Raw genomic sequence first — 23,570 nt, forward strand, 5'->3', positions numbered from 1 at the left:
AGTCAGGGATTTTTATTAAAAGCATTAAAAAGAATTCAATTTTTAGAATTTATAAGAAAATTCAGAATTTTTGTGTCTTTTTCGCTTGCCTGATAAAAATTTCAAAATTAATTGGATTCTACAAGTTCAATTATTTTCGTAAATATTAAAATTCTTTTCAGGGATTCAATTACATATTTTCATAAATATCAAAAATCTTTAGAGAAATTCAATTATTTGCAGAAATTTAAAAAAATACTTTGTAAAATTCAATTATTTTCAAAACTAATAGAATTTTTCACAGAAGTTTAATTATTTTCGAAAATCTTTTTAAAATTCTTGGCAAAATTTCAATTATTTTTAAAAATTATTCTCAATTAAATGTTTTCCAGTATCTGCTATTTTCATAAAATTTCATAAAAGAATTCAATTATTTAAACAAAATTTTAAAATGCAAATTTCTCAGGAATTCAATTACTTACCAAATTTTTTTATAGATTCTTTCCATCAATTTAATTATTTTTCAATTTTTTAATGAAGTTTCCTGAAAGAATTCAAATATATTCAGAGAATTAAAAAAAAATCGTTCTGAGAAATTCAATTATTTTGCAAAAATTTAAATAAAATATTCTTTTAAAAATTCTATTATGAAAAAAAATGTTGACAAAATTTTAATAAAATTTTCCTATACAATTCAATTATTTTCAATAAAATTCTTCTTAAGATTTCAATTATTTTCACAAGTTTAATACATTTTTTTAATGGGAATTCAATTATTAATGAAATTTTTATAAAATTCATCCCAAGAATTCAATTCTTTTCTAAAATAAACATTTTCACAAGAATTCCATAATTTAAAAAAAAAATTAATAAAATTTCGTAAGATTTCAGTTATTTTCAATTTTTTTACTGAAATTTCTTGATGGAATTTAATTATTTTCAAAAAGTTTTAATAATTCTGTGAAATCCAATTATTTAAAAAAATTTCAATGAAATTTTTCACAAGAAATTAATTATTTTCATAAATAATAATATTTTTTTCCGGAAATTCAATTACTTTCGCAAATAAAATTCTTCACAGGAATTCAATTCTTTAAAAAAACTTTTTAATAAAATTTATTGCAAGAATTCAATTATTTTCATAAATAACAAAACTTATCGCGGAATTTCAATTATTTTTTGCCTTTTTTAAATAAAATGATAGAAAATTGCATTTATTCTTACATTTTTTTTAAATCTCGCCGAAAAAATATAATTACATATTTTAAAAAATTTTTGATAAAATTCTTCATAAAAATTTAATTTTAATAAATATTCAATTTATTTTATAAATTTATAAATAAATATTTATTTTTGTATTTAAATAATTGAATTCTCGAATAATTTTTTACTAAAAATTGATTAAAAAATGAATTTCACTTAAAATTTAAAATTATAATTGAATATATTAAAAACATTATAGCGTGAATTTTTAGAAATAATTGAATTTTGAGAAGAAGAATTCCTTTGAGGAATTTTATTATTTTGGAAAATAATTGAATTCTCGCGAAGAATTTTGTTAAAATTTTTGAAAATTCTAATTTAATTCTTTTTGAAGAATTTTATTGAATTTTTTTTAAATAATGGTGTTTTTTTATAATTTTAATTAAAAATTTTGAAAATAATTGAATTTTATGAACAATTTGTTTCAAGTTTTCAAAATAATCGTGTTTGTTAAAAATTGATATTAAACATATAATTATTAGATTTTATGAAAATTTTAGAAAGTAATTGAATTCTTTTGACAAATTTTATAACGAATTAGGAAAAAATTGAATTCGTTCGTGGGATTTTTTTTAAAATAATTGAATTTTTGCAAAGAATTTTCCTATTTATAAATATAATTGAATTGTTTCGAAGGAATTATTAAAACTTTAGAAAATAATTGAATTTTTTCGAAAAATATTATTAAAAATTTTATTCTTTCGTGAAATAATTTTGAATATAATTAAATTTTTTGTAAATAAATGTAATAGAACATTTTTTTGAGTATCAAATAATTTTTAGAGTGAATCAGAATATTCTTCAGGGTCAGGGAAAAGTCAGGGAAAAACGAAATTCAATTTTTGTGGCATTTTTGTCAAAGCGGAATGAGTTCAATAAAAATGAAATTTTTTTTCTTTTCAGGTGTGCATCGAGTACAGACCAAAAGATTTCATCACGAGTCTCCCTCCGGAAATGAGAGTCACCGATGGCAATGCCACGGACATATCGACGCTTCCCAGTGAGGACGAATTATCAAACGGTTCGGGCAGCGTTTCACCAAGAATGCGACGTGCAAATAAACACAGAACCGGAAACTTAACACCGTCAAGTGGCGGTTCAAGAAATCAGAGTCCACGCCCTAAACCTGGTGCTAGAAATTCCTACAGAAACTCAGCGAATTTAACATCGAGTACACTTCAGGAGGATCTAATGAAACTGATTAATCCCGATTTTATTTCCGACGACAATCAAATTGTGAACAATAATTTTCCTGCTAACAATCAAAATACAAACAACAAGGTGAATAATAATATTCTCGAAATTCAAAATCGATGTAGATCGAGGGAAAATTTGTGTGGGAACAGTACATCGACTCTCAGCGTTTTGGAGCGAAATGGACAGGAAAATGGAAATGCCTCCGAAGTTATACTCACAATGGCGAGGCCAGCGACTGTTATTTCAAATGCGAGTACAGCTTCGAGTCCTGCGCCGAGTGAGAATAAAATGACGAAGGAAGAACGGTAATTATTCAACTCTTAATTTCTAGAAGAAGAACAAAATTATTATTTATTGTAGTTAATTGATAGTGTTTCTTTTAGATTGTCGCCGAGAGTGACGAAGACTCCGCATACAATAACGAAACCCCCAAGCACTTTAGCTGCCATAAGAGATGCGAAAATACAGTTGGAAAATGAAGCGAACGGTTGGCCTAATCATTTGGATCCCAGTGCGAAAGTGACGAAACACTGTCAAGATTGGCCCGAGGAGAGAATTATTGATGGCAACAATTCAACGTTAGTAAATATGAAGCTAAAAAATATAATCAGAGTTGCCGCAAGTCATAAAAGTCAGGGAATTCAGGAAGAAGTGAGGGAAAGTAGAATTTGTCAGGGAATATTGCAGAAGTTGTAAATTAAAGAAATTCAATTATTTTCAAGAGTTTTAATAAACTTCTTTACAAAATTAAATTATTTTCATAAATAACTAAAATTCATCACATTAATTCAATTATTATAAAAGTAATAGAATTCTTACAAGAAATCCAATTATTTTCAAAAATCTTTTTTAAATTCAAAGCAAAATTTCAATTATTTTCAAAAATTTTTCTGTATTCAATGATTTTCAATATCTGATAGTTTTAATAAAATTTCCCAAAAAAATTCAATTACATATTTGAAAAAACTTTTAATATGATTCTAATACGCAAAAATTCAATTATTTTCATAAATAATAAAAATTTGCCAATAATTAAATTATTTAAAATAGAATTTGCATAAATTTTCAAAATCTATTATTTTCATTAAATTTTCAAAAAGAATTCAATAATTTAAAAAAAAATTTTGATGAAATTCAAACATGTATTTATTTTCATAAATATTCATTATTTACAAATTTTTTTTACAAATTCTTTTTCAATTAAAAAAGTTCCTCGTCAAAATTACAATTATCTTTAAAAATATTAAAATTCTTTTCCAAAACTCAATTATTTTCAAAAATTATCATAAATTTCTTCTTCAAAATTCAATTATTTTCATAAATAAAAAAATTTTCACAGGAATTCAATTATTTAAAACAGAATTTTCCTAATATTTCAAAAATTTTAATACTTTTCTTCTCTAAAATCCAATTGTTTTCATACATAAACAAATTCTTTTTCAATTAAAAAAAATTTTAATTATCTTTATAAACCTTAAAATTCTTCTCCAAAATTCAATTATTTTCAAAAATTTTAATACATTTCTTCTCCAAAATCCAATTGTTTTCATAAATAAAAAAAATTTTCACAGGAATTCAATTATTTAAAACAGTATCTTCCTAATATTTTCGAAAAAAATGAATTATTTAAATAGATTCTTCACAAAAATTCAATTATTTTTATAGAATATAGAATTTTTAGAAATAATTGAATTCTAAAAAGGTTTCAAATTAAAATATTTGAAAAATTGAGTTTTTCTTACTTTTAACTAACAATTCTTCTTTCTTTTTTGAAAGTTTAATTTAAATTTTCTTGAATTTATGTGAAGATTTTATTTTCTATAATATATTTAATTGAAAAATTTCTGAATTATCAAAATTTCGTAAAATTGATTTGTTTACAATTCAATTTGAAAATTTTCAAGGAACTTTTTTAAAAAATAAAAATTATTAAAAGTAATTGATTTAATTAAGAATTTTAGTTGAAAATTCTAGAAAATAATAATTGAATTGAAATGATGAAAATAATTTTGTTTGGAATTTAGGGAAAAGTCAGGAGAAAACGAAATTAAATTTTTGTGGCAACCCTGAGAATATGTGAAAACGCTACGAAGAAAGGCACCTCTAAGGTACCTTTTATTCGAAGCAAGCCACATTTTCTTTTTGTAAATTATTTTCGCCGTTTTAATCTAATTTTTCTCATTAATTTCCCTAGGAATGAAGTCTCGGATTTGCATAGTCATCTTTCAACATTGGAATTGCGAATGGCTAGGGAAACTCGTCGACGACTCTCATTAGAAGACGAGGTGCGTCGTTTACGAGACGAAAATCGCAGACTCCAAGACGAAAGTCACGCGGCTGCTCAACAATTACGACTCTTCACTGAATGGTTCTTTCAAAATATAGATCATCAGTAGAAAAATACTCTCGAACCTTTTCCACAATTTTTTTTTCTCTCTTAAATATCACACTATTAGAATTTATTATCAGATATAAATTAGTAATAGTTATGAATTTCTTTAAATTCTCTCTCTCTCTCTCTCTCTCTATCTCTCTTTCAACGTTTATTATTCAGCGTTTCTATTATTTCAATTCACTAATTGAAAACAAAAAAAAATAATTCTCAAGCGTAGAAAAACCAATTTTTCTAATTCTTTGAAGAAAAAAAAAGTTTGTCTCAAACTTAATTTAAGCCCTCGAGATTAAAAATAGAGGCTCGAAAAACTATTTGGAAAACGTTTTTTGAAAAAAAAGTGTATTTTCTATAACATAGGATTCAATGCAGTATTAGTTACTTTTTATTTTCAAAAACAAAACAAAAAATATAGATAATGTATAAAAGAAATAAAAATTCGCGAACTATTTTCATCGCGAAAGAATTATTTCACATTTTTATTGGAGGGAAAAAATATTTCTTTTTCATTTCTTACTAAAAAATTTGACAAATTAAATATTTTTTGTAAAATATTATTTCTAAAAATTTATAATTTAGAAGTAAGACTAAAGATAACTATAATTAGAATTGAAGAATCGTAAAATAAGTTACCATCGTTGTTATATTTCGTGAAAAAATGCAGACATTTCTTTACACGAAAAAAGAATGAAAACGAAAAGAAAAGAGACAATTTGTAACTTATAATCTACAATTCTTTAAACTTTGAAACATTAATAAACAAATGACCAAATATTATTGTTATTATCACATTATATATGTATATCAATTTTTAACCGTTCTGTAATTTATTACGTTTTATATTAATAACAAATTTAAACGTATTATTATTGAAATATATAAGAATTTCGAAATAACACTTATAATCTTCAGTTTATATATATATAAAAAAATTGAAGAAAATGTTTCTTCTATATAAAGCCTTGTCACAAAATATATGTTAGATTTATAAATAAAAATCTAATGTACGACGTTTGTATAAATAGACTATTTATTCGTCCTCAATCATTAATTAATAAAAGCAAAAGTATTTTATAACAAAATAATCTTGACTCAATTTTTTTATAATTTCTTAATTACATTCAAAAGTGAATAACTTTTTTAAAATAAATATTTAAATAGCTAGGTATTTATTTTGTCTACAGGAATTAAAATATTTCAAATGATTTCAATGTAATGAATTTTTTAAATTTTACTATTTCTAAAAATTTCAAAAGTTGTTTCAAAATTCAATCCTATTTTTCTTGAAATAATAAAATAATTCAAAACTTTAATTTTTATTTCCGAATTTTTTCCAATGCTCAAGAAATATATTTTAAATTGAAATTATTTCTAAGGAATGAAGAATATAAATCAACAGCAAAACGAGATAGAATAAAATATTTTATTGTAAATCCACTGAAAAACAGGACATTGTGATGATGCCTTTTACAACTCACTGTTCTGTCAAGTTAACAATGATAATAATTGCAATTACACTCTATTCGTTACTCATAGCACACCAAACGAAGAAAAATTGAAAGTTAGAAAAACAAATAAATATTATTAGTGCCTTTATTTACATGAATAATTTTCATTAAATTTCTTTTCGAAAAAAAATCAAATAAAAGTTGATTGATAATTTCAAGTTGTGAATAGAATGTAATCGATAAAGGGGTTTTTAATGACAATGATCTGTATAATTAACGTATCACTGGTGCAGCTCGTAATCAAGTTTTCATTTCGTCTTCACTTAAGTACAGTTTTTTTTTCTTTCTTTTAAAAAAAAGCGAACAACTTATCACTCTAATAGCTTCTTATAATTCTAATTTAATATGCCCCGTGGAAGTAGATTCATTTTCATGAAAATCTTATACATTCTTATTTTTATAATAGTCGAAAAAATCTCGGTAAAAATTCCCCCTTACAGAAAAAAAGTGCATCGACAATTTATCGTTAGAATTTTTCTTCGCATATTATTTAAATTATTCAAGATAGGATAATAAATAAATAAATCCCTTGGCTGATTCAGAAGAATGTAAATGTTTCCCTATTTACAATTTATTCGACAAAAGGAAATTTTTTCTTTGCGTTAAATTGTTGACACACATAAAGGGCGAATTTTTTTTCCTATTGAATAAACGATTGAAATCACTTCTATTTGTGCTTATTGAGGAGAAAACTTAAAAATTCTACAATAATAGGAATTTTTCAGATACGTGCTTGCGCATGAAAATTGCTTTTCCTTTACAAACATTTTTTTTTTGTTTTAAAAGTTTTTTTTCTTTAAAAGTTTTAAAAACATAGGCACAACATTTAACATGAGGATAAATTCTGTATTTATAACTTCTAAAGTTATCTAATTTATCAGTATTTTAATGTACTTTATTTGATAAAGAATTATAAAAAAAAATTATTGAATACTTCTGGAAGCAGCAAACACGCAACTGTTTTCAAGTCTTTCCAAAAGAGAAAAACGTATATAAAATAAAAACAAGCGAAAAAAAAGCCACAGAAATTGGAAGCAATTTTCAAAATGAAAATTAAATTAGAAAAAGAGAATTAATTGCAATTAATATTGCCCCTTGAGTGAAGCATAGGAATTAAAGCTTAATTGAATGGAAAAATTGTAGTAAAGAAATAACGGTATTTTATCTGTAAAAAGAAAATTACTTTCCGATTCGAGGAGTGACAAAAGGATAAAAAATCTTTTAGTAACAATTTTTTCAGTTCTAATACAAATTTAGAAAATAAAATTTCTAAACAGAAATGTTAATTAATGTTAATTAATTAAAAAAATAATTTAACTGAAAGAAAATGATTTGAATCAAATAAATATTTGATTGAATAAAATAATTTTTAGATTTTTATTTAAGTCAATTAAATTCTATATTCCAGTTTTTGGAGCAAATATTTATAATTATTAGGAAAATAATTAAAAAAATAAAAAACTACCGACTAATCGGGTCTTTTTCATTATTTTATTTATTATTTTACTGATAAATAAAAATTATCTAATTTAAGTAAATATTTATTTGAATTAAATTTTTTTTCTGTCGGAAAAAAACCAAATTTTCGATTTTTTTAATTCACAAAAATAAATTTTCAAAATTAGTAAATTCTTTTTTCGGGAAAATTTTGTCACTCCATTTCTTATTGTAAAGTTTCCTATATATTTATTTGAATAGAGAAAATTGCTTAGGCGATAAAAGGAGCCTGATTTACGGAGAAAGATTATCTTATTTAACATTTAACTATATTTTAAAATTGTTATTTTTTTTTTATCTCTTTCTGATTTTTCTCTCCAAGAAAATCGAAAATCACTGTGTTCACGCCTAAATATATATATAATATATTAAAATTTCACGAGATATCCTCGAATATTTTTATCGGAAAACATTGAAAATTGAAAATTTAATATTGTCAATATTTTCCAGATAAAATGAGGAACAAAAAATTACACTACAATTAATAGATTCGAATTATCAGTCCTAATACAAAAATACTGTTCTTCATACAATATTCAAACTCTCTCTTTCTCTCTCTCTCTCTCTCTCGCAATTATTACAACTTTAAACATTTCTGTTTTTTTTCTGAATCCTATCGATAATATAACGTTTTTTTTCAATTTTTATTTTCAAGCTTTATTTTTTTTTTTTGAAAATTTGCTCGAAAATCATAATTTCTTCTCTGGTTTTTTTTTTACAATCACTACATTCGTTTTATTTTCTCCTGACGAATGACAATTTCCTGTTTTCTTTTTTTTTTCATGCGTTATTCACCAACTTTCGATAAACGAGGAGAAGTGTGATGTGAATTTTAACGAAGTTTCGAATTTTTTGAATTCTATTTCTTGAGAAATAAAAAAAATGATTCTTTTGCTAAATCGGATTTCAAGAAAGAAAATTTAGTAAAAATATTCAGAAGAAAATGGGAAATAATTAATTTAACTATAATTTAATTATTTCCTATTTTCTTCTGAATATTTTTTCTAATTTTCTTTTTTTAATTGGAAATTTTCTGCAAAATTGGATCGACATTGAAATTAAATTACTTTTTGGAAGGGAAAATTTTTTTCCATAAATGAAAATTAGGAAAAATTAGGAAATAATTAAAAAAAAATAAAACAAGAAAATTAGGGAAAAAAATTAAAAATAGAAATTAGGAAAAAAAATTTTTTTCAATTTCTATTTTTAATTTTTCAAATTAAGAAAAAAATATTCATGTGAAAGAATTAACGATGAACGAAAGTGACGTTAATTTTCACATCAAATTACATCTCTTGGCAATTTCATCGTATTTATGGCTGAGGAAGAGGGATGAGACAAAAAAAATTCTCCTCTGATATTTGAAAGTATTTTTCGTGTCCCGTCACCTTTTTTTTTTTTTTGCAAATTCGTTATTACTAGAATATTAATACGTAATAATATATTCAGCATCACAGTAAGATAGCGCCCTTCTTTTTTTTTATACATGATCGTCGGACCAATTTATATTTCATTCGCAAATATTATCTTCAATCCTTTTAACAAACCTATCCTACAACAAACCATTCATATATATTTATTTTTATATATATAATAATATATATACACATATATAATATTCATGAAATTTCGTTTTTGCGTAGAATGTATTTTTTTTTTTATTAAGATTCAAAAATTTTTTTTTCAACAATTTAAATTGTAATTAAAAATGAAAATGCACTGTTCCTGAAATATTTTTCTATTGTCAGTTAAAATTATTGATTTTAATTAATTTTAATTCATGAATTAATTTTGTGATTACATATATGTATATATATTTTTTTTTCAACGGGCCTCTTTTGAAATATAACGATAAACGACCTTAATTATTAAATCGTCGACTACTTTTCAATGGCAAGCCCGATTGCAATCGTGGCAATTAAAATTATAATATTTTTTACCCTGCTCCATTTTAACATTACAATATTCCACTGTTTATTTTTCTTTCATTTTTCGTAAATTTATCTTTTTTCTCCATTTTTGGAAGCTTCCATAAAAAAAAGGATTTTGAGTAAAAACTCAAGTGTAACAATTTTATTAATAAAATAAAAACTTTATATGTAGTAAATTTTTTTTCAGATTTCGCCATAATTGCCAAATTTGGAAACATTTCTACAAAATTAAAACACAGTAATTGATACACTCGAGTTAATTTAATACTCAAGGAAAAATAGTTAAAATTGCAAAAACAAAAGTGTTCAAGAGAAATTTTGTCCCTAAACTTTTAAAATCAAGACTTGTTAAAATTAGAGAATATATTAGATAAAATAGTTTTTTTTTAAATTGTTATAAATGTTATAAATGTTATAAATTTCTCTCTCTATATAAATATATATTTAAAAAAAATTGAAAAATAGAAATCTGAAATATTTTTAAAATATTTCAAAAATATACACGAAAACACACACACAAAAATAAAATTTTGAAACAAACATAAAAAAAACACGACGTATTTTCTCTCGACACACGAAATATAGAATCGACTTAGAAATAAAAATTAATAATTAAAATAATTACTCTGTAAATAAATAGTTATAAAAATAAGCAAAGCATTTAATGCTTTTTAAGATACTTTAGGTAAAACTTAAAATTTACACCACCTAAGGGAGTGGAATGTTGTTTCTCTAACTAGATTTTTAAAAGCGTCATTCTAATATTCAACTACATATTCCTTTTTTTTAAATGTTATTTAAAAAAAAAACATTAACGACAACTTTGTTAATCGCAATAAATTTTGCAATTTATAAAGTTTGCAATATTTATAAATCACTGGAGATAAAAATAATTTTTTTTTTCAATAAATAAGCAAAAGTGCAACAAGTATAGTAGATATAAAATACATGAAGACAGAAAAATAATCGACTATGTCGATATAAAATATATAAACTATTCTGCGAGAAATAAATAACCATTAGGCGGATCTAAACTTTCATTCTTGGGAATAAAAGAAATTAGATCCACAATTCAGGGCTCGAACCAGTAAATTTAAAAATGTATTTAAAAATAGGGACTTTACGGACCAAAAATTAAAAATTACGGACTAATTACTGACAAAAAAATATAACCAGTCCAAGTCAAATAAGAGAACATTTTACTTAAAACTATAAATTTTTTTCATAAATTCTACAAAACATGAAGATATCGATAAATCCGAGTCTTCGACTCGAAGTCATCGATTTCTTCATGTTTTATAATAATAAAAGACTACCCAGTGATAAAATCATTATTTTATATTATCAGAATATTGTTACTGTAACTTCTTCAAAATTATTCCCATCCTTTTAATTCAATTATTCTTTTCAAGAATTTTTGACTAAAATTCTTCTTTAATTATTTTTAACAATTTTCGAAAAAGTTCTTTGATAATTTTCAAATTTATTTGTTTACAATATTAAATTTTATTCTTTTTAATTATTCGTAAATTCTTCAATTAAATATATATTCGAAAATAAAAACTTCAAATAATATAAAAAAAATTCAATTCAACTTCTTCAAAAAAATTAATTTCAAAATTCAATTATTTCTAAAAATTCACGCTATATTGCTTTTAATATTCAATTATTATCTAAAATTTGAACTGAAATTCATTTTTATGAAATGAAAATCAATTTTTAGTAGAAAATTCTACTAGAATTCAATTATTTAAATAGAAAAATAAATAATTTATTGAATAATTGAATTAAAATTAAATTCTTATACATAATTTTTTATCAACAAATTTTTCAATAATTGAATTCTTTTGACGAATTTTAATAAATGTTTCTAAATAATTGAATTCTTTTGGGAATTATTATTAAAGTTGTGTATATTAAAAATCATTGAATTAAGAAAAAATTTTGAATATAATTGAATTTCGGCGAAGAAGAAATTTTGCTATTATTTGCTATTATTATTATTTTGCTATTTTGCTATTTATAAAGATAATTGAAATTTTAACGATAATTTTTAAACAATTCTTGAAAAAAATTGAATTTCTGCTAAGAATTTTATTACTTTTGAAAATAATTAAATTCTTATGATAAATATTTGGTTATTTACGAAAATAATTGAAACACTGTGAAAATTTTTATATTTATGAAAATAATTGAATAATTGCGACGAAATTTATAAACAATTTGTAAATAATTGAATTTCTGTAAAATTTTTATTCCTTACGAAAATAATTAAATGTTTTCGTCGAATTTTATCAATTTTTTTTAAATAATTGAATGCCTTCAAAAAATTTTATTAAAATAGATATTAAAAATAATTGAATTGAGGAAAATTTTTGAAAATAATTGAATTTTGGAGAAAAATTTAATTATTTTTAAAGATAATTGAAACTTAGACGAGAATTTTTTTATATTTTTGAATATAATTGAATTTTTACGATGAATTTTATTACTTTTGAAAATAATTGAATTCCTGAAATGAATTTGAATATTTATGAAAATAATTGAATTACTGCCAAGAATTTTATTAAAAAAATTTTGAATAACTAATATTTTTCGAAAAAATTTATGCAAATTCGATTTAAATTAATTTAATTCTTATGAAATTTTTATTATTTATGAAAATAATTGAATTTCTATGAAAATTTTATTATTTAGGAAAATAATTAAATGTTTCTGTAGAATTTTATCCAAATCTTTTGTAAATAATTGAATTGTTTTGCTATTTCTAAAGATAATTAAAATCTTGACTGGAATTTTAAAAATAATTGAATTCATGCGATGAATTTTGGTTATTTTGAAAATAAAATTGAATTTTACAAAGAATTTTATTAAAACTCCCGAAAATAATTGAATTTCTAGAAGGAACTTTGATATTTATCAAGATAATTGAATTCTCGAATTGGGTTAAAATTTGTGAAATAATATTAAATATGTATTAAAAATTGTAAACTAATTTCAACAGAATTGAAATTATAATTTACGGACCTGGTTCGAGCCCAAACAATTAGAACGTTACGAATCATGCAAAAATTTCCGAAAACTTTTTTCTCTAAACGAGAGAACGAATTATTTTCTGTTAATTCAACGAAATTTTCTCGAATGAAAACAAATTCAATAAATTAGTAATTTTGACTCTCGTTTTTTGAAAAAAAAAATCGCAAACGTCAGCTTTAATAATTTTTTTTTTCTTTTTGTTTTTGTATATACTTTTCTACAAAAATGTTCTTTTTTCTTTCAAAACTACTCTAAATAACTTATCGATCTAACGATAAATATATCGCTTCTGTTACTGGCTCAGAAAATCTCAAATATGTGCCTACGGAGAAAAACAAATCTCGGATTTTTTCAAATCTCAAATCTCGGAAAAACAAAAACGAAAAGTGTGCCTTTTGGAAATAACTCTGGAGAATTTTTTGTTTTTCTAAAGAAAGGGAATCGTATACGTTTGACAAAATTCTCATTGTGATTTTCAAAGACTAAAAATATCAAATTACCTCCAAGTTTTTAATTGGATTTCTAATTTTGTTTTTCTTTCCTCCTGGCAAAATTTAAGGGATATTAATCACGACGTGTTCTCTTTGGTCGTTGATTAATACCAATTTCATCACCGCTTCTCGTTTTCTTACCAATTTGAACTTGACTCTGCGCTGTTAATTGCAATGAAATAGCATGAGTGTTGAGCTTCTCGGCAAGAAGTAAATCCTTGAGACCCTTCATTTTTTGACTGTAGAGCGTTATCTTTGGCTTCTCATTCTCAGGATCGTCGACAATCTCCTCGGCGGCAACGGTCGATTCCTGCGTTGATGTCGAAGGCGCCGAATTTATTGTCAATTCAGGTGGCGCGACAAATGGTTCGCCATCGCCCTGCAGAAGATAATCCCTGTTGAGTATTTTCTCGCTACACGCCGCTGTTAATGCCTGAATACTGGGATGTGTCGGTGCCGGTGTTGCTGGTACTTTCGATTCTAAACTTTTGATTAAATCACGAGCCGTATTGCCCTTTTCTTTTGTCTTGTAATAATTATTATTGTTATTATTGAGTGTCTCGTCGGGACTCGTTTCTTTTTTATGCACATTTTCGTCTTCGATTTTTGTCTCCGTTTCGTAGCATTCAATGACAACTTGTGCTCGAATACTGGCGTCGAATTTTGATATTGTGTTAACTAGAGGACGTGCCCAGCCGATATGCAAAACGGGAGTGTTCGCACCCTCCTCCCATTGACAAATGCCGTCGTAGAAACGTAGAAGGTGAGCGAAACATCGGGGCTGACGGAGGAGACGTTCATCGGCCCTGACAGCGTGTGGTATCAGTTCGTTGGCGATTTCTAGAAGTTCTTTGTAAATTTCCCCATCGTCTCTGGAGTAATCGTATCTGGAATAAAAGAAAATAGAAGTAAATAAATAAAGCCACTCTTTTGTTCATTTCAAATTCCCTGACTTTTCCAGGTTTTCCAGGTTAAAAAACGGAGTTTTCCCAGGTTTTTAAAACTACATACATATTTTACCAAATTAAATAACTGTAATAAGTTTTTACAAATTTTATCTATTACTCAATCCTGGTTGCCACAAAAATTTTATTTCCTTTTTCCCTTGATTTCCTGACAAAATCTTGATAAATTTAAAAATAATTCCTTGCAATTCAATAATTTTCAGGAGTTTTAATAAAATTCTTTGCAAAATTCAATTGTTTTCAAAAATAACCAAAATTCATTACATGAATTCAATTATTTCTAAAAGTAATAGAATTCTTCGCAGAAATTAAATTATTTTCAAAAACAATTCAAATTTCATACAAATTCAATTATTTTCATAAATATTCAAATTCATTTCAGGGATTCAATTATTTTCAAAAGTAATAAAATTCATTGTAGAAGTTCCATTATATTCAAAAATATAAGAAAAATTCTCGACAAAATTTCAATTATCTTTAGAAATAATAAAATTCTTCTCCAAAAATTCAATTATTTCAAAAAAATTTAACAAAATTCTTGGTGAAAGTTCAATTACTTTTAAAATTTTACCTCAATTCAATGATTTTCAATATTTACTATTTAAAAAAAATTTTCTAAAAGAATTCAATTATATATAAAAAATTTTGATAAAATTCTACGAAAACATTTAATTTTTTCATAAATAATAAAAATTTTACAGGAATTCAAATTACAAATTTTTTATAAATTTCGTCGCAATCATTCAATTATTTTCATAAATAAAAAAATTTGTAAATAATTGAATTCCTATGAAATTTTTATTATTTTAGAGAATCTTATTATTTATAAAGATAATTGATATTTTGACGAAAATTTTTGTAAATTTTTTACCATAAGAATTGAATTTCTGTGAATAATTTTATTACTTTTAAAAAAAACTTGCAATTCTTCAGACGAATTTTATTCATATTTCTCTTTAAATAATTAAATTCTTTTGTGAAAGTTTATTGAAATAGTAGATATTAAAAATAATTAAATTCTGACAAATTATTGAAACTAATTAATTTTCTACGAAGAATTTTATTAAAATTTTTTAGAATAATTTAATTCTTTTAAGAAAATTTAATTAAAAATGAATTGAAAATAATACTTAAATTCCAATAAATAAATTAAAGCAAAGCTTTTTAAGATAATTAAATTTCTTTGATGAATTTAAATAAGTTTTTTTTTCAAGATGAGTTTTATTATTTATGAAAATAATAATTGAATTCCTAAAAAGAATTTTATTATTTATGAAAATATTTAATGTTTGCGTAGAATTTTATTAAAATTTTGTTTAAATAATTGAATTCTTTATTTTTTGTCAAATTTGATTAAAGTAGAAAATATTGAAAATCATTGAATTGAGGGAAATTTTTGAAAATAATTGAATTTCGGAGAAGAATTTAATTATTTTTTTTTTTTAAAGATAATTGAAATTTTGACATGAATTTTTAATAACTTTTGAACTTAATTGAATTTCAGCGAAGAATTTTATTGCTTTTGAAAATATAATTGAATCCCTGATATGAATTTGAATATTTATGAAAATAATTGAGTTTTTGTGAAGAATTTTATTAATTTTTAAAAATACTTGAATTTCTCCGGAGAATTCTAGTACTTTTAAAAATAATTGAATTCTTGTGATGAATTTTGGTTATTTATGAAAATAATTGAATTTTGCGAATACTTTTATTAAAATTTTTGAAAATAATTAAATTTCGGAGAAGAATTTTATTATTTCTAAAGATAATTGCAATTTTGACATGAATTTTTAATAATTTTTGAACATAATTGAATTTCTGCGAAGAATTTTATTACTTTAGGAAATATAATTGAATCCCTGAAATGAATTTGTATATTTATGAAAATAATTGAGTTTTTGTGAAGAATTTTATTATTTTTTTAAAATACTTGAATTTCTCAGAAGAATTCTAGTACTTTTAACAATAATTGAATTCTTGTGATGAATTTTGGTTATTTATGAAAATAATTTAATTTTGCAAAAAATTTTATTAAAACTCCGAAAAATAATTGAATTTTGCGAATAATTTTATTAAAATTTTTGAAAATAATTGAAATTTGTCAAGAAATTTATTAAAATTTTTGAAAATAATTGAAATTTGTCAAGAAATTTATTAAAATTTTTGAAAATAATTGAATTTTGGAGAAGAATTTTATTATTTCTAAAAATAATTGCAATTTTGACTAGATTAAAAAAATTTTTTTTTTAAATAATTGAATTTTGAAGAATTTTTTTATTTACAAAGAAAATAAATGGGATTTTGTCGAAAGTTTTTTGTAAACTTTGAACATAATTGAATTTTGTGATAAGAATTTTATTACTTTCGATTGTAATAATTGAATTCCTGCAAAAATTTGTAACTGGTCCAAAATTCAATTTCTTTTAGTGTTTTTAAGTAAAATTCTTCTATAAATCCATTATTCTTAATAATTATCTAATTAAATATATATTAAAAAAATTTATAACATAAATAAATAAATAAATAAAATTCCCTGACATTTCCTGGTTTTCCAGATTTCTAGGTTGCGTGACAACCTTTTCTTCTGAAGTAGAAGAAAGTATTTTTTTTGGTAATTCTTACTTTCTTAATACGTCTGCAGCATCCGCCCAGGAAGAAAGAGCCTCGGAGTGCAAACCATGACGATAAAGGTATCCACCTTGATAAGTGTAGGGATAAACGTGTGCGTTGCCATAATACTTTCTTGCGGATCGAATAGCTTCCTAAAAAGGCAAACAACAGTGTTGATAAAAATAATAATAATAAGGTCTCTCTCTCGGCAGTTTGCGCAAGAAATCAAGTCAAGTCGCAAAAAAAGGGCGAGAGAGACACACTTTAGGAAATGAAAGTGGAAAAAAGTAACGGACCTGAAAGAGGTCAATTGCAGGCGGTCTTCCGGGTGTAGGCGCTGCTTCTTCAAGGTCACCCAAATTGCCAAGAGCCATTGGATATTTGGCGAGATGTCCCAAATCGTAGAGTAACCATAATAATTCCTGCTGCAATAATGCAACTTCAGCAGCGTCTGCAGTCGCGCTAAGACTAGGATTTATCGCCGACACAATCGTTGCAACTTCCATTGCTCGATTGCATATTACAGCTTGGCCGTTAACATATAACCACGATCGAGACGCCACACCTGCTTCCACTGGCTGTCCACGTTTGTCTTCGTTTCCTTTCCCTAAGAACAAAGAAGGCAGATGTTACTTCACGCAATCAGCTTGCTCCAAATTTTAATATCATAAAACGTATATGAAAGAAAGGGCCCTAAAACGTTCCACTTTCAGGAATACACACAGGGCTCGATTCAGTCAAAGTATTTCAAAATAATATGGACTTTACGGACCAAAAATTAAAAATTAGACCCATTTACGGACCAATTATTATTGACAAAAATATAACCAATTCGAGACAAATAAGAGAACATTTTACTTAAAACTATAAATTACATTTTTTATAATCATTAAAGTTAACCGAGTGATAAAATCATTATTTTATATTATAAGAATATTGTTATTGTAACTTCTTCAAAATTATTTTCATCATTTCAATTCAATTATTATTTTCTAGAATTTTTAACTAAAATTCTTCTTTAATTATTTTTAATAATTCTCGAAAAAGTTCTTTTTTTTCTAGAATTTTTAACTAAAATTCTTCTTTAATTATTTTTAATAATTTTCGAAAAAGTTTTCTGACAATCTTTAAATTCATTTGTTTACAATATTCAATTTTACTATTTTTAATTATACGTAAATTCTTCAATTAAATATATATATATTCGAAAATAAAAACTTCAAATAATATAAAAAAAAAATTTAATTCAACTTCTTCAAAAAAATTAATTTCAATATTTCATTACTTCTCAAAAATTCACGCTATATTGCTTTTAATATTCAATTATTATCTAAAATTTGAACTGAAATTCATTTTTATAAAATGAAAATCAATTTTTAGTAGAAAATACTACTAGAATTCAATTATTTAAATAGAAAAATAAATAATTTATTGAATATTTGAATTAAAATTAAATTCTTATACATAACTTTTTATCAATAAATTTTTAAATAATTGAATTATTTTGACGAATTTTAATAAATGTTTCTAAATAATTGAATTCTTTTGGGAATTATTATTAAAATTTTGGATATTAAATATCATTGAATCAAGAAAAAATGTTTGAATATAATTGAATTTCGACAAAGAATTTTGCTATTTATAAAGATAATTGAAATTTTGACGAGAATTTTTAAATAATTCTTGAAAAAAATCGAATTTCTGCTAAGAATTTTATTACTTTTGAAAATAATTAAATTCTTATGATAAATATTTGGTTATTTACGAAAATAATTGAAATCCTGTAAAAATTTTTATATTTATGAGAATAATTGATTTGCGACGAAATTTGTAAACAATTTGTAAATAATTGAATTCCTGTAAAATTTTTATTGCTTACGAAAATAATTAAATGATTTCGTCGAATTTTATCAATTTTTTTTCAGATAATTGAATGCCTTCAAAAAATTTTATTAAAATAGATATTAAAAATAATTGAATTGAGGAAAAATTTTGAAAATAATTGAATTTTGGAGAAAAATTTAATTATTTTTAAAGTTAATTGAAACTTAGACGAGAATTTTTTTATATTTTTGAATATAATTGAATTTTTACGATGAATTTTATTACTTTTGAAAATAATTGAATTCAGTTTTACGAATTTAAATTATTCCTTTAAATCAATTTTTATTAGAAAATTCTACAAGAATTCAATTATTTAAATACAAAAAAAAAATAATTTTTTGAATAATTCAATGTTTCTTAAAATTCAATTCTAATAAAGAATTTTAGTAACAAAATTTTTGAAATTAATTTAATTCTTTCAAGAAATTTAATTAAAAATGAATCAAAAATAATACTTAAATTCTAATAAATAAATTATAACAAAACTTTTTAAGATAATTGAATTTCTTTGACGAATTTTAATAAGTTTTTTTTAAAGAAAAATTACATTTTTCGAGCAATTCCATTAAATTGTATTAAAAATAATTAAAATTCGATTATTATTTTCAAAAATTTTAATAAAATTTTTGGTATAAATAAGAAATAAAATTCTTAGCCGGAATTCAATTATTTTCAAAATTTTAATAAAATTCTTGGCAAAATTCAATTATTTTCAAAATTTTAATAAAATTCTTGGCAAAATTCAATTATTTTCAGGAATTATATTAAAATACTTGGCAAAATTCAAATATCTTCAGGAATTTTATTAAAATTCTTAGCAAAATTCAATTTTTTGCATAAATAATAAAAATTTATAACAAGAGTTCAATTATTTTTAAAAGTAATCAAATTCTTCGCAAAAAATCCAATTATGTTCAAAAATTTCAATTATCTTCAAAAATACCAAAATTCTTTTGTGAAATTCAATTATTTTTTTAAGTGTATTTAAATTGTTTGAAATAATTATGTAAATAAAAATATATTGAAATAATTAAAAAAATTTTAAATTAGAATGAAAAAATTCTAAGAATTTCTTTTTTCTAAAATATTTTAATATAATTTTTCATTAATTTTCATTTTTAAATTAACACTTGAAGATTTTTCATTAAAATTTATTAAGAATTTAATTATTTTTAAAATTTGCAATTATAATTCTTCAAAAGTTGATTTTCAAAAATTCTTCGCAAGAATTCAATTATTTTCATAAATAATAACATTCTTCGTAAGAATTAAATTATTATTTTCTCTGATAATAAAGTTCTTTACTGGAATTCAATTATTTTCAAAAATTTTAATAAAAATTCTTGACAAAATTCAATTATTTTCAGAAATTTTAATAAAATTCTTTAATTTCTTAATTAATTAATTAAATTAATTAATTAATTTAATTTCTTTCTTTAATAAAATTCAATTGTTTTCATAAATAACGAAAAATCATTACGAAAATTCAATTATAATAATTAAATGTTCAATTTCAATTATTTTCAAAATTTTTAATTAAACTTATTAAAGAAAGTCCATTATTTAAAAAAAAAATTCAAAGAAATTCTTCAAAAAGAATTTAATTGGAATTTTCAAAATTTAAACTTTGTTATACAATCAAAAAAAAAAAATTATTTTTGAATTAAATATAATTATTTTGATTTAATACATAATAAGTTTGATTCGATAAAAATTTAATTGAATTATAAAATATGTTGAATTCAAAACATATTTTTTTTTGTTGACTGCATCTTTTTGGATTAAAAAAATATTTTTTCTCAGTGTTGAGTTTACTTTCGTGTTGTCAGAGTTTGTTTACGATTTGATCTTCTATTCTTTATGGTAAAGAAGTAAAGTATAATAGTAAAGTGGTGAAGTATAGTTCTTGTGTAGTAGTTATAGTATAGTAATCTTATTTCTTTGTTTTGATTAGTAAATTGTTTTCTGTACTTTTAGAGATTCAAAATTATCTGGTTTCATCGTACTTTTCTTCTTAATTTTCATTTATCGGTATTATTGGTATTTTGTTGTCAAAATTTCAATTATTTTCAAAAAATTTTATAAATTCAATATCATTTTCAATGTCTACTATTTTAATGAAAATTTCCAAAAGAATTCAATTATTTAAAAACAATTTTTAATAAAATTCTACGCAAACATTTAATTATTTTAATAATACAAAAAATTGATTACTCCGAGTAATTGAAGTCTTGGATTGATCGATATCTTCATATTTTATAGTTATGAAAAAATTTAATTTATAGTTTAAAGTAAAATATTCTCTTATTTGACTCGAACTGGTTATATTATTTTCTGCCAGTAATTGGTTCCTAATTTTTAATTTTCGGTCCGTAAAGTCCGTATTTTAGTATTTTTAAATACTTTCACTGTTTTGAGCCCTGATTAAAATGTCTCTGGTCTAAATATGTTATATTAAGATATCTCTGGTTTAAATATCTTATAAGATGTTTTAAACTTGATGTTTTTAACAAACTTTAAGTGACTACAAAGTTACTTAAAACTTAAGTTATATTCAGTATCTTAAAAGTGACTAAAAACATCTTATAAGATGTTTAGGCCAGAAAAATTTTAAATACTTAATATTTGATTATCGAAAAATCATGCTTAACCATTAGAATTGAGGCTCTGGATCTTAAAAGGGCACTTTTACCATTTTTTTTAAATCAATGCTGCAAGTGCCCTTTTAAGATCCGGAGCCTCAATTAAGAATATTTTTTCGCTATTTAAAAAATTCTTGAGTTGTAAAAATGTAAACTTACCATGCCAGGTGACTTCAGCTGTTTCGTTACCATCCTCCCCGTAGACGACCCATGCATGATCCTCCGACATTGCCAAATGCACGTCCTTAAAACCCAATACCTGACATCCTGCAACAACAGCAAAAGCAACTCCAAAACAATCGAGTTTATTCGCCGTCAAATAACTATAAAGACTCTGAAGATGTGCTCTGTCCTTGTAGTAGCTTCTCGTCAACGAATTCCATATAACGTCTGACACTTTCTTAACCAATTCTCTTGTTGCATATTTTGTATCAAAAACCGTTAAATCAACAGCACCTTTAATGACCGCCTGAAATTTTGCATATAATGCCTCGGCAATGTGAAATTCCACAGTTGGCAATTTTGGCTCATCATAAACAATCGAGTCTTGCGATGTAAATGTACGATTGCAGGTTAATGAATTTTCAACCGCACCAACCAGAATAGAAAGTAATGCAAGATCAGGCTCCGAGCTATTTTCCAATTGATTTTGAAAAATTTGTACAATCGACGATATACTTTGCAGTGGAAAAAGAGCCTTGTCCTCATCTCTAAAACCCGCCATGTCTTTTTTGGCAGGTGTTTTTAAATGGTAAAATTAAAATTTTATTTTCAAATTTTCATTATTTTTTAAGACAAAAAAATCTTACTTTGAATAACACTGAATTTGTGATTTAATTAGTGGTGCGACTTTTCAACTTGATTAAATGCACCACGTTGTGGATTTCGATGAATAACATCGTCGATGATGAAAATGAAACACTCGAGAGCGGCGCGCCGCTACTCAAGAGCATTTTCTAACCTCTTTTTTAAAAGAGGTTCCCACTGGTTCCACTTTTACACTTCACAAAAATTCACTTTATCAGTCCAATTTAATTTGGATTTCATTTGTACTTAATTTAAGGTCAAAAAAAAAGAGAAAGAAAGTTGAATTAAAAAAATTAAAAATACTGGAAATTTAAAAATTTATATTCTTGTCTTTATAGAAAACGCTTCACAACATGCAGTACGTTCGAAGTCACGTATACAACTAAAACGTCGTTGTCGTTTGCTTTTTTTCTGCGCAGTAGGTACATTTCTCTTTTCTGGGGAGCTGATTCGTCATACGGGGAAAATTCGAGAGAATTTCAAAGTAGGGGAAATTCCCAGGTTTATTGTTTGTCGAAAATATTTTTTTTACCCCTTGAAACAAAAAAAAAAAAAATCTGCGCGGACATTTGTTTAAATTGACCCAATTTTGTTAATATTTATTACGTTTACAAGCTTCGTACTCATCTACATCAATTATGCTAAAAAATTTTTGAAAATTCTTGTCGAATTTTCAATTATTATTATAAATAATAAAATTCTTCTCCAAAATTCAATTATTTTCAAAAATTATAATCAAATTCTTTAGAACGATTCAATTATTTTCAAAAAATATTCGAAATTCAATTATTTTCATAAAATTTTTGCAAAAGCATTCAATTATTTAAAAAAAATTGATAAAATACGATCCAAAATTCAATTATTTTCATTTTAATTAATTGAGAATATCATTTTCAAAAAAATTTCGAATAAATCAATTATTTAACAAAATTTTTATACAATTCTTCACAATTCAATTACTTTCACTATTAATCATATTTTTCATGGAAATTCAATTTCTTAAAAAAATGTTTGATAAAATTCTATAAGCAAGAATTCAATTATTTTCATAAATAATAAAATTCATCGAAGAATTGCAATTATTTTAAATACTATTTTAAATTAATTAATCGAAAAATTAAAATATTTTCACAAATAAAGTTTTCCAGAAGAATTCCATTATTTAAAATAAAATTTTTATAATATTTATTACTTTTGAAAAAAAAATTAATTATTTAAAACAATGTTTATGAAAATTCATATAAGGAATTCAATTATTTTCAAAAATAACAAACATATTTTACAGAAATTCAATTCTTTTTAAAGATTTTAATAAAATTTTTCGCAGTAATTCAATTACTTAAAAAAATGTTTTTTTTTAAATTC

General features: G+C 23.2%; 2 protein-coding genes across 8 annotated transcripts in view; one reads left to right on the forward strand and one right to left on the reverse strand.

The window, feature by feature from the left end:
• Window positions 1-5,913, forward strand: part of LOC122511502 (signal-induced proliferation-associated 1-like protein 2) — a 98,692-nt gene extending 92,779 nt beyond the window's left edge. For 4 of the 6 annotated variants that reach the window (XM_043626783.1, XM_043626781.1, XM_043626785.1 and 1 more), the window contains 3 exons: window positions 2,146-2,744; window positions 2,811-3,017; window positions 4,634-5,913. In XM_043626783.1, coding sequence (XP_043482718.1) covers window positions 2,146-2,744; window positions 2,811-3,017; window positions 4,634-4,835 — 1,008 coding nt within the window. In that variant the 3' untranslated portion in view covers window positions 4,836-5,913. The remainder of the gene's footprint in view (window positions 1-2,145; window positions 2,745-2,810; window positions 3,018-4,633) is intronic. The other 2 variants (XM_043626784.1, XM_043626786.1) reach the window with 1 other exon arrangement.
• Window positions 5,914-13,003: 7,090 nt separating this feature from the next.
• On the reverse strand, window positions 13,004-22,602 carry LOC122511503 (menin). 2 transcript variants are annotated; one of them, XM_043626787.1, is made up of 5 exons: window positions 22,208-22,602; window positions 21,558-22,124; window positions 17,169-17,479; window positions 16,885-17,024; window positions 13,004-14,181 (listed from the first exon to the last, which is right to left on the reverse strand). In XM_043626787.1, the coding sequence occupies exons 2-5, from the start codon at window positions 22,120-22,122 to the stop codon at window positions 13,368-13,370; spliced, it is 1,830 nt and encodes a 609-aa protein (XP_043482722.1). In that variant the 5' UTR covers window positions 22,123-22,124; window positions 22,208-22,602; the 3' UTR covers window positions 13,004-13,367. The 2 variants fall into 2 exon arrangements, with proteins under 2 accessions (XP_043482722.1, XP_043482723.1); XM_043626788.1 differs by having other exon boundaries at window positions 21,558-22,602.
• Between the last annotated feature and the right edge of the window lie 968 nt (window positions 22,603-23,570).

The sequence above is a fragment of the Leptopilina heterotoma genome, unplaced genomic scaffold (assembly GCF_015476425.1).
Source record: "Leptopilina heterotoma isolate Lh14 unplaced genomic scaffold, ASM1547642v1 Lhet_83, whole genome shotgun sequence".
Lineage (NCBI taxonomy): Eukaryota > Metazoa > Arthropoda > Insecta > Hymenoptera > Figitidae > Leptopilina > Leptopilina heterotoma.

What these genes read in the sequence shown, in the direction of transcription:
- LOC122511503 (XM_043626787.1), bottom strand. Translation starts at nt 22,122, where the DNA reads ATGGCGGGTTTTAGAGATGAGGACAAGGCTCTTTTTCCACTGCAAAGT. An exon ending in CTGCAATTGACCTCTTTCAG is followed by an intron (nt 17,025 to 17,168) that starts GTCCGTTACTTT and finishes TTGCCTTTTTAG; the next exon opens with GAAGCTATTCGATCCGCAAG. An exon ending in GCTGCAGACGTATTAAGAAA is followed by an intron (nt 14,182 to 16,884) that starts GTAAGAATTACC and finishes CTTTTATTCCAG; the next exon opens with ATACGATTACTCCAGAGACG.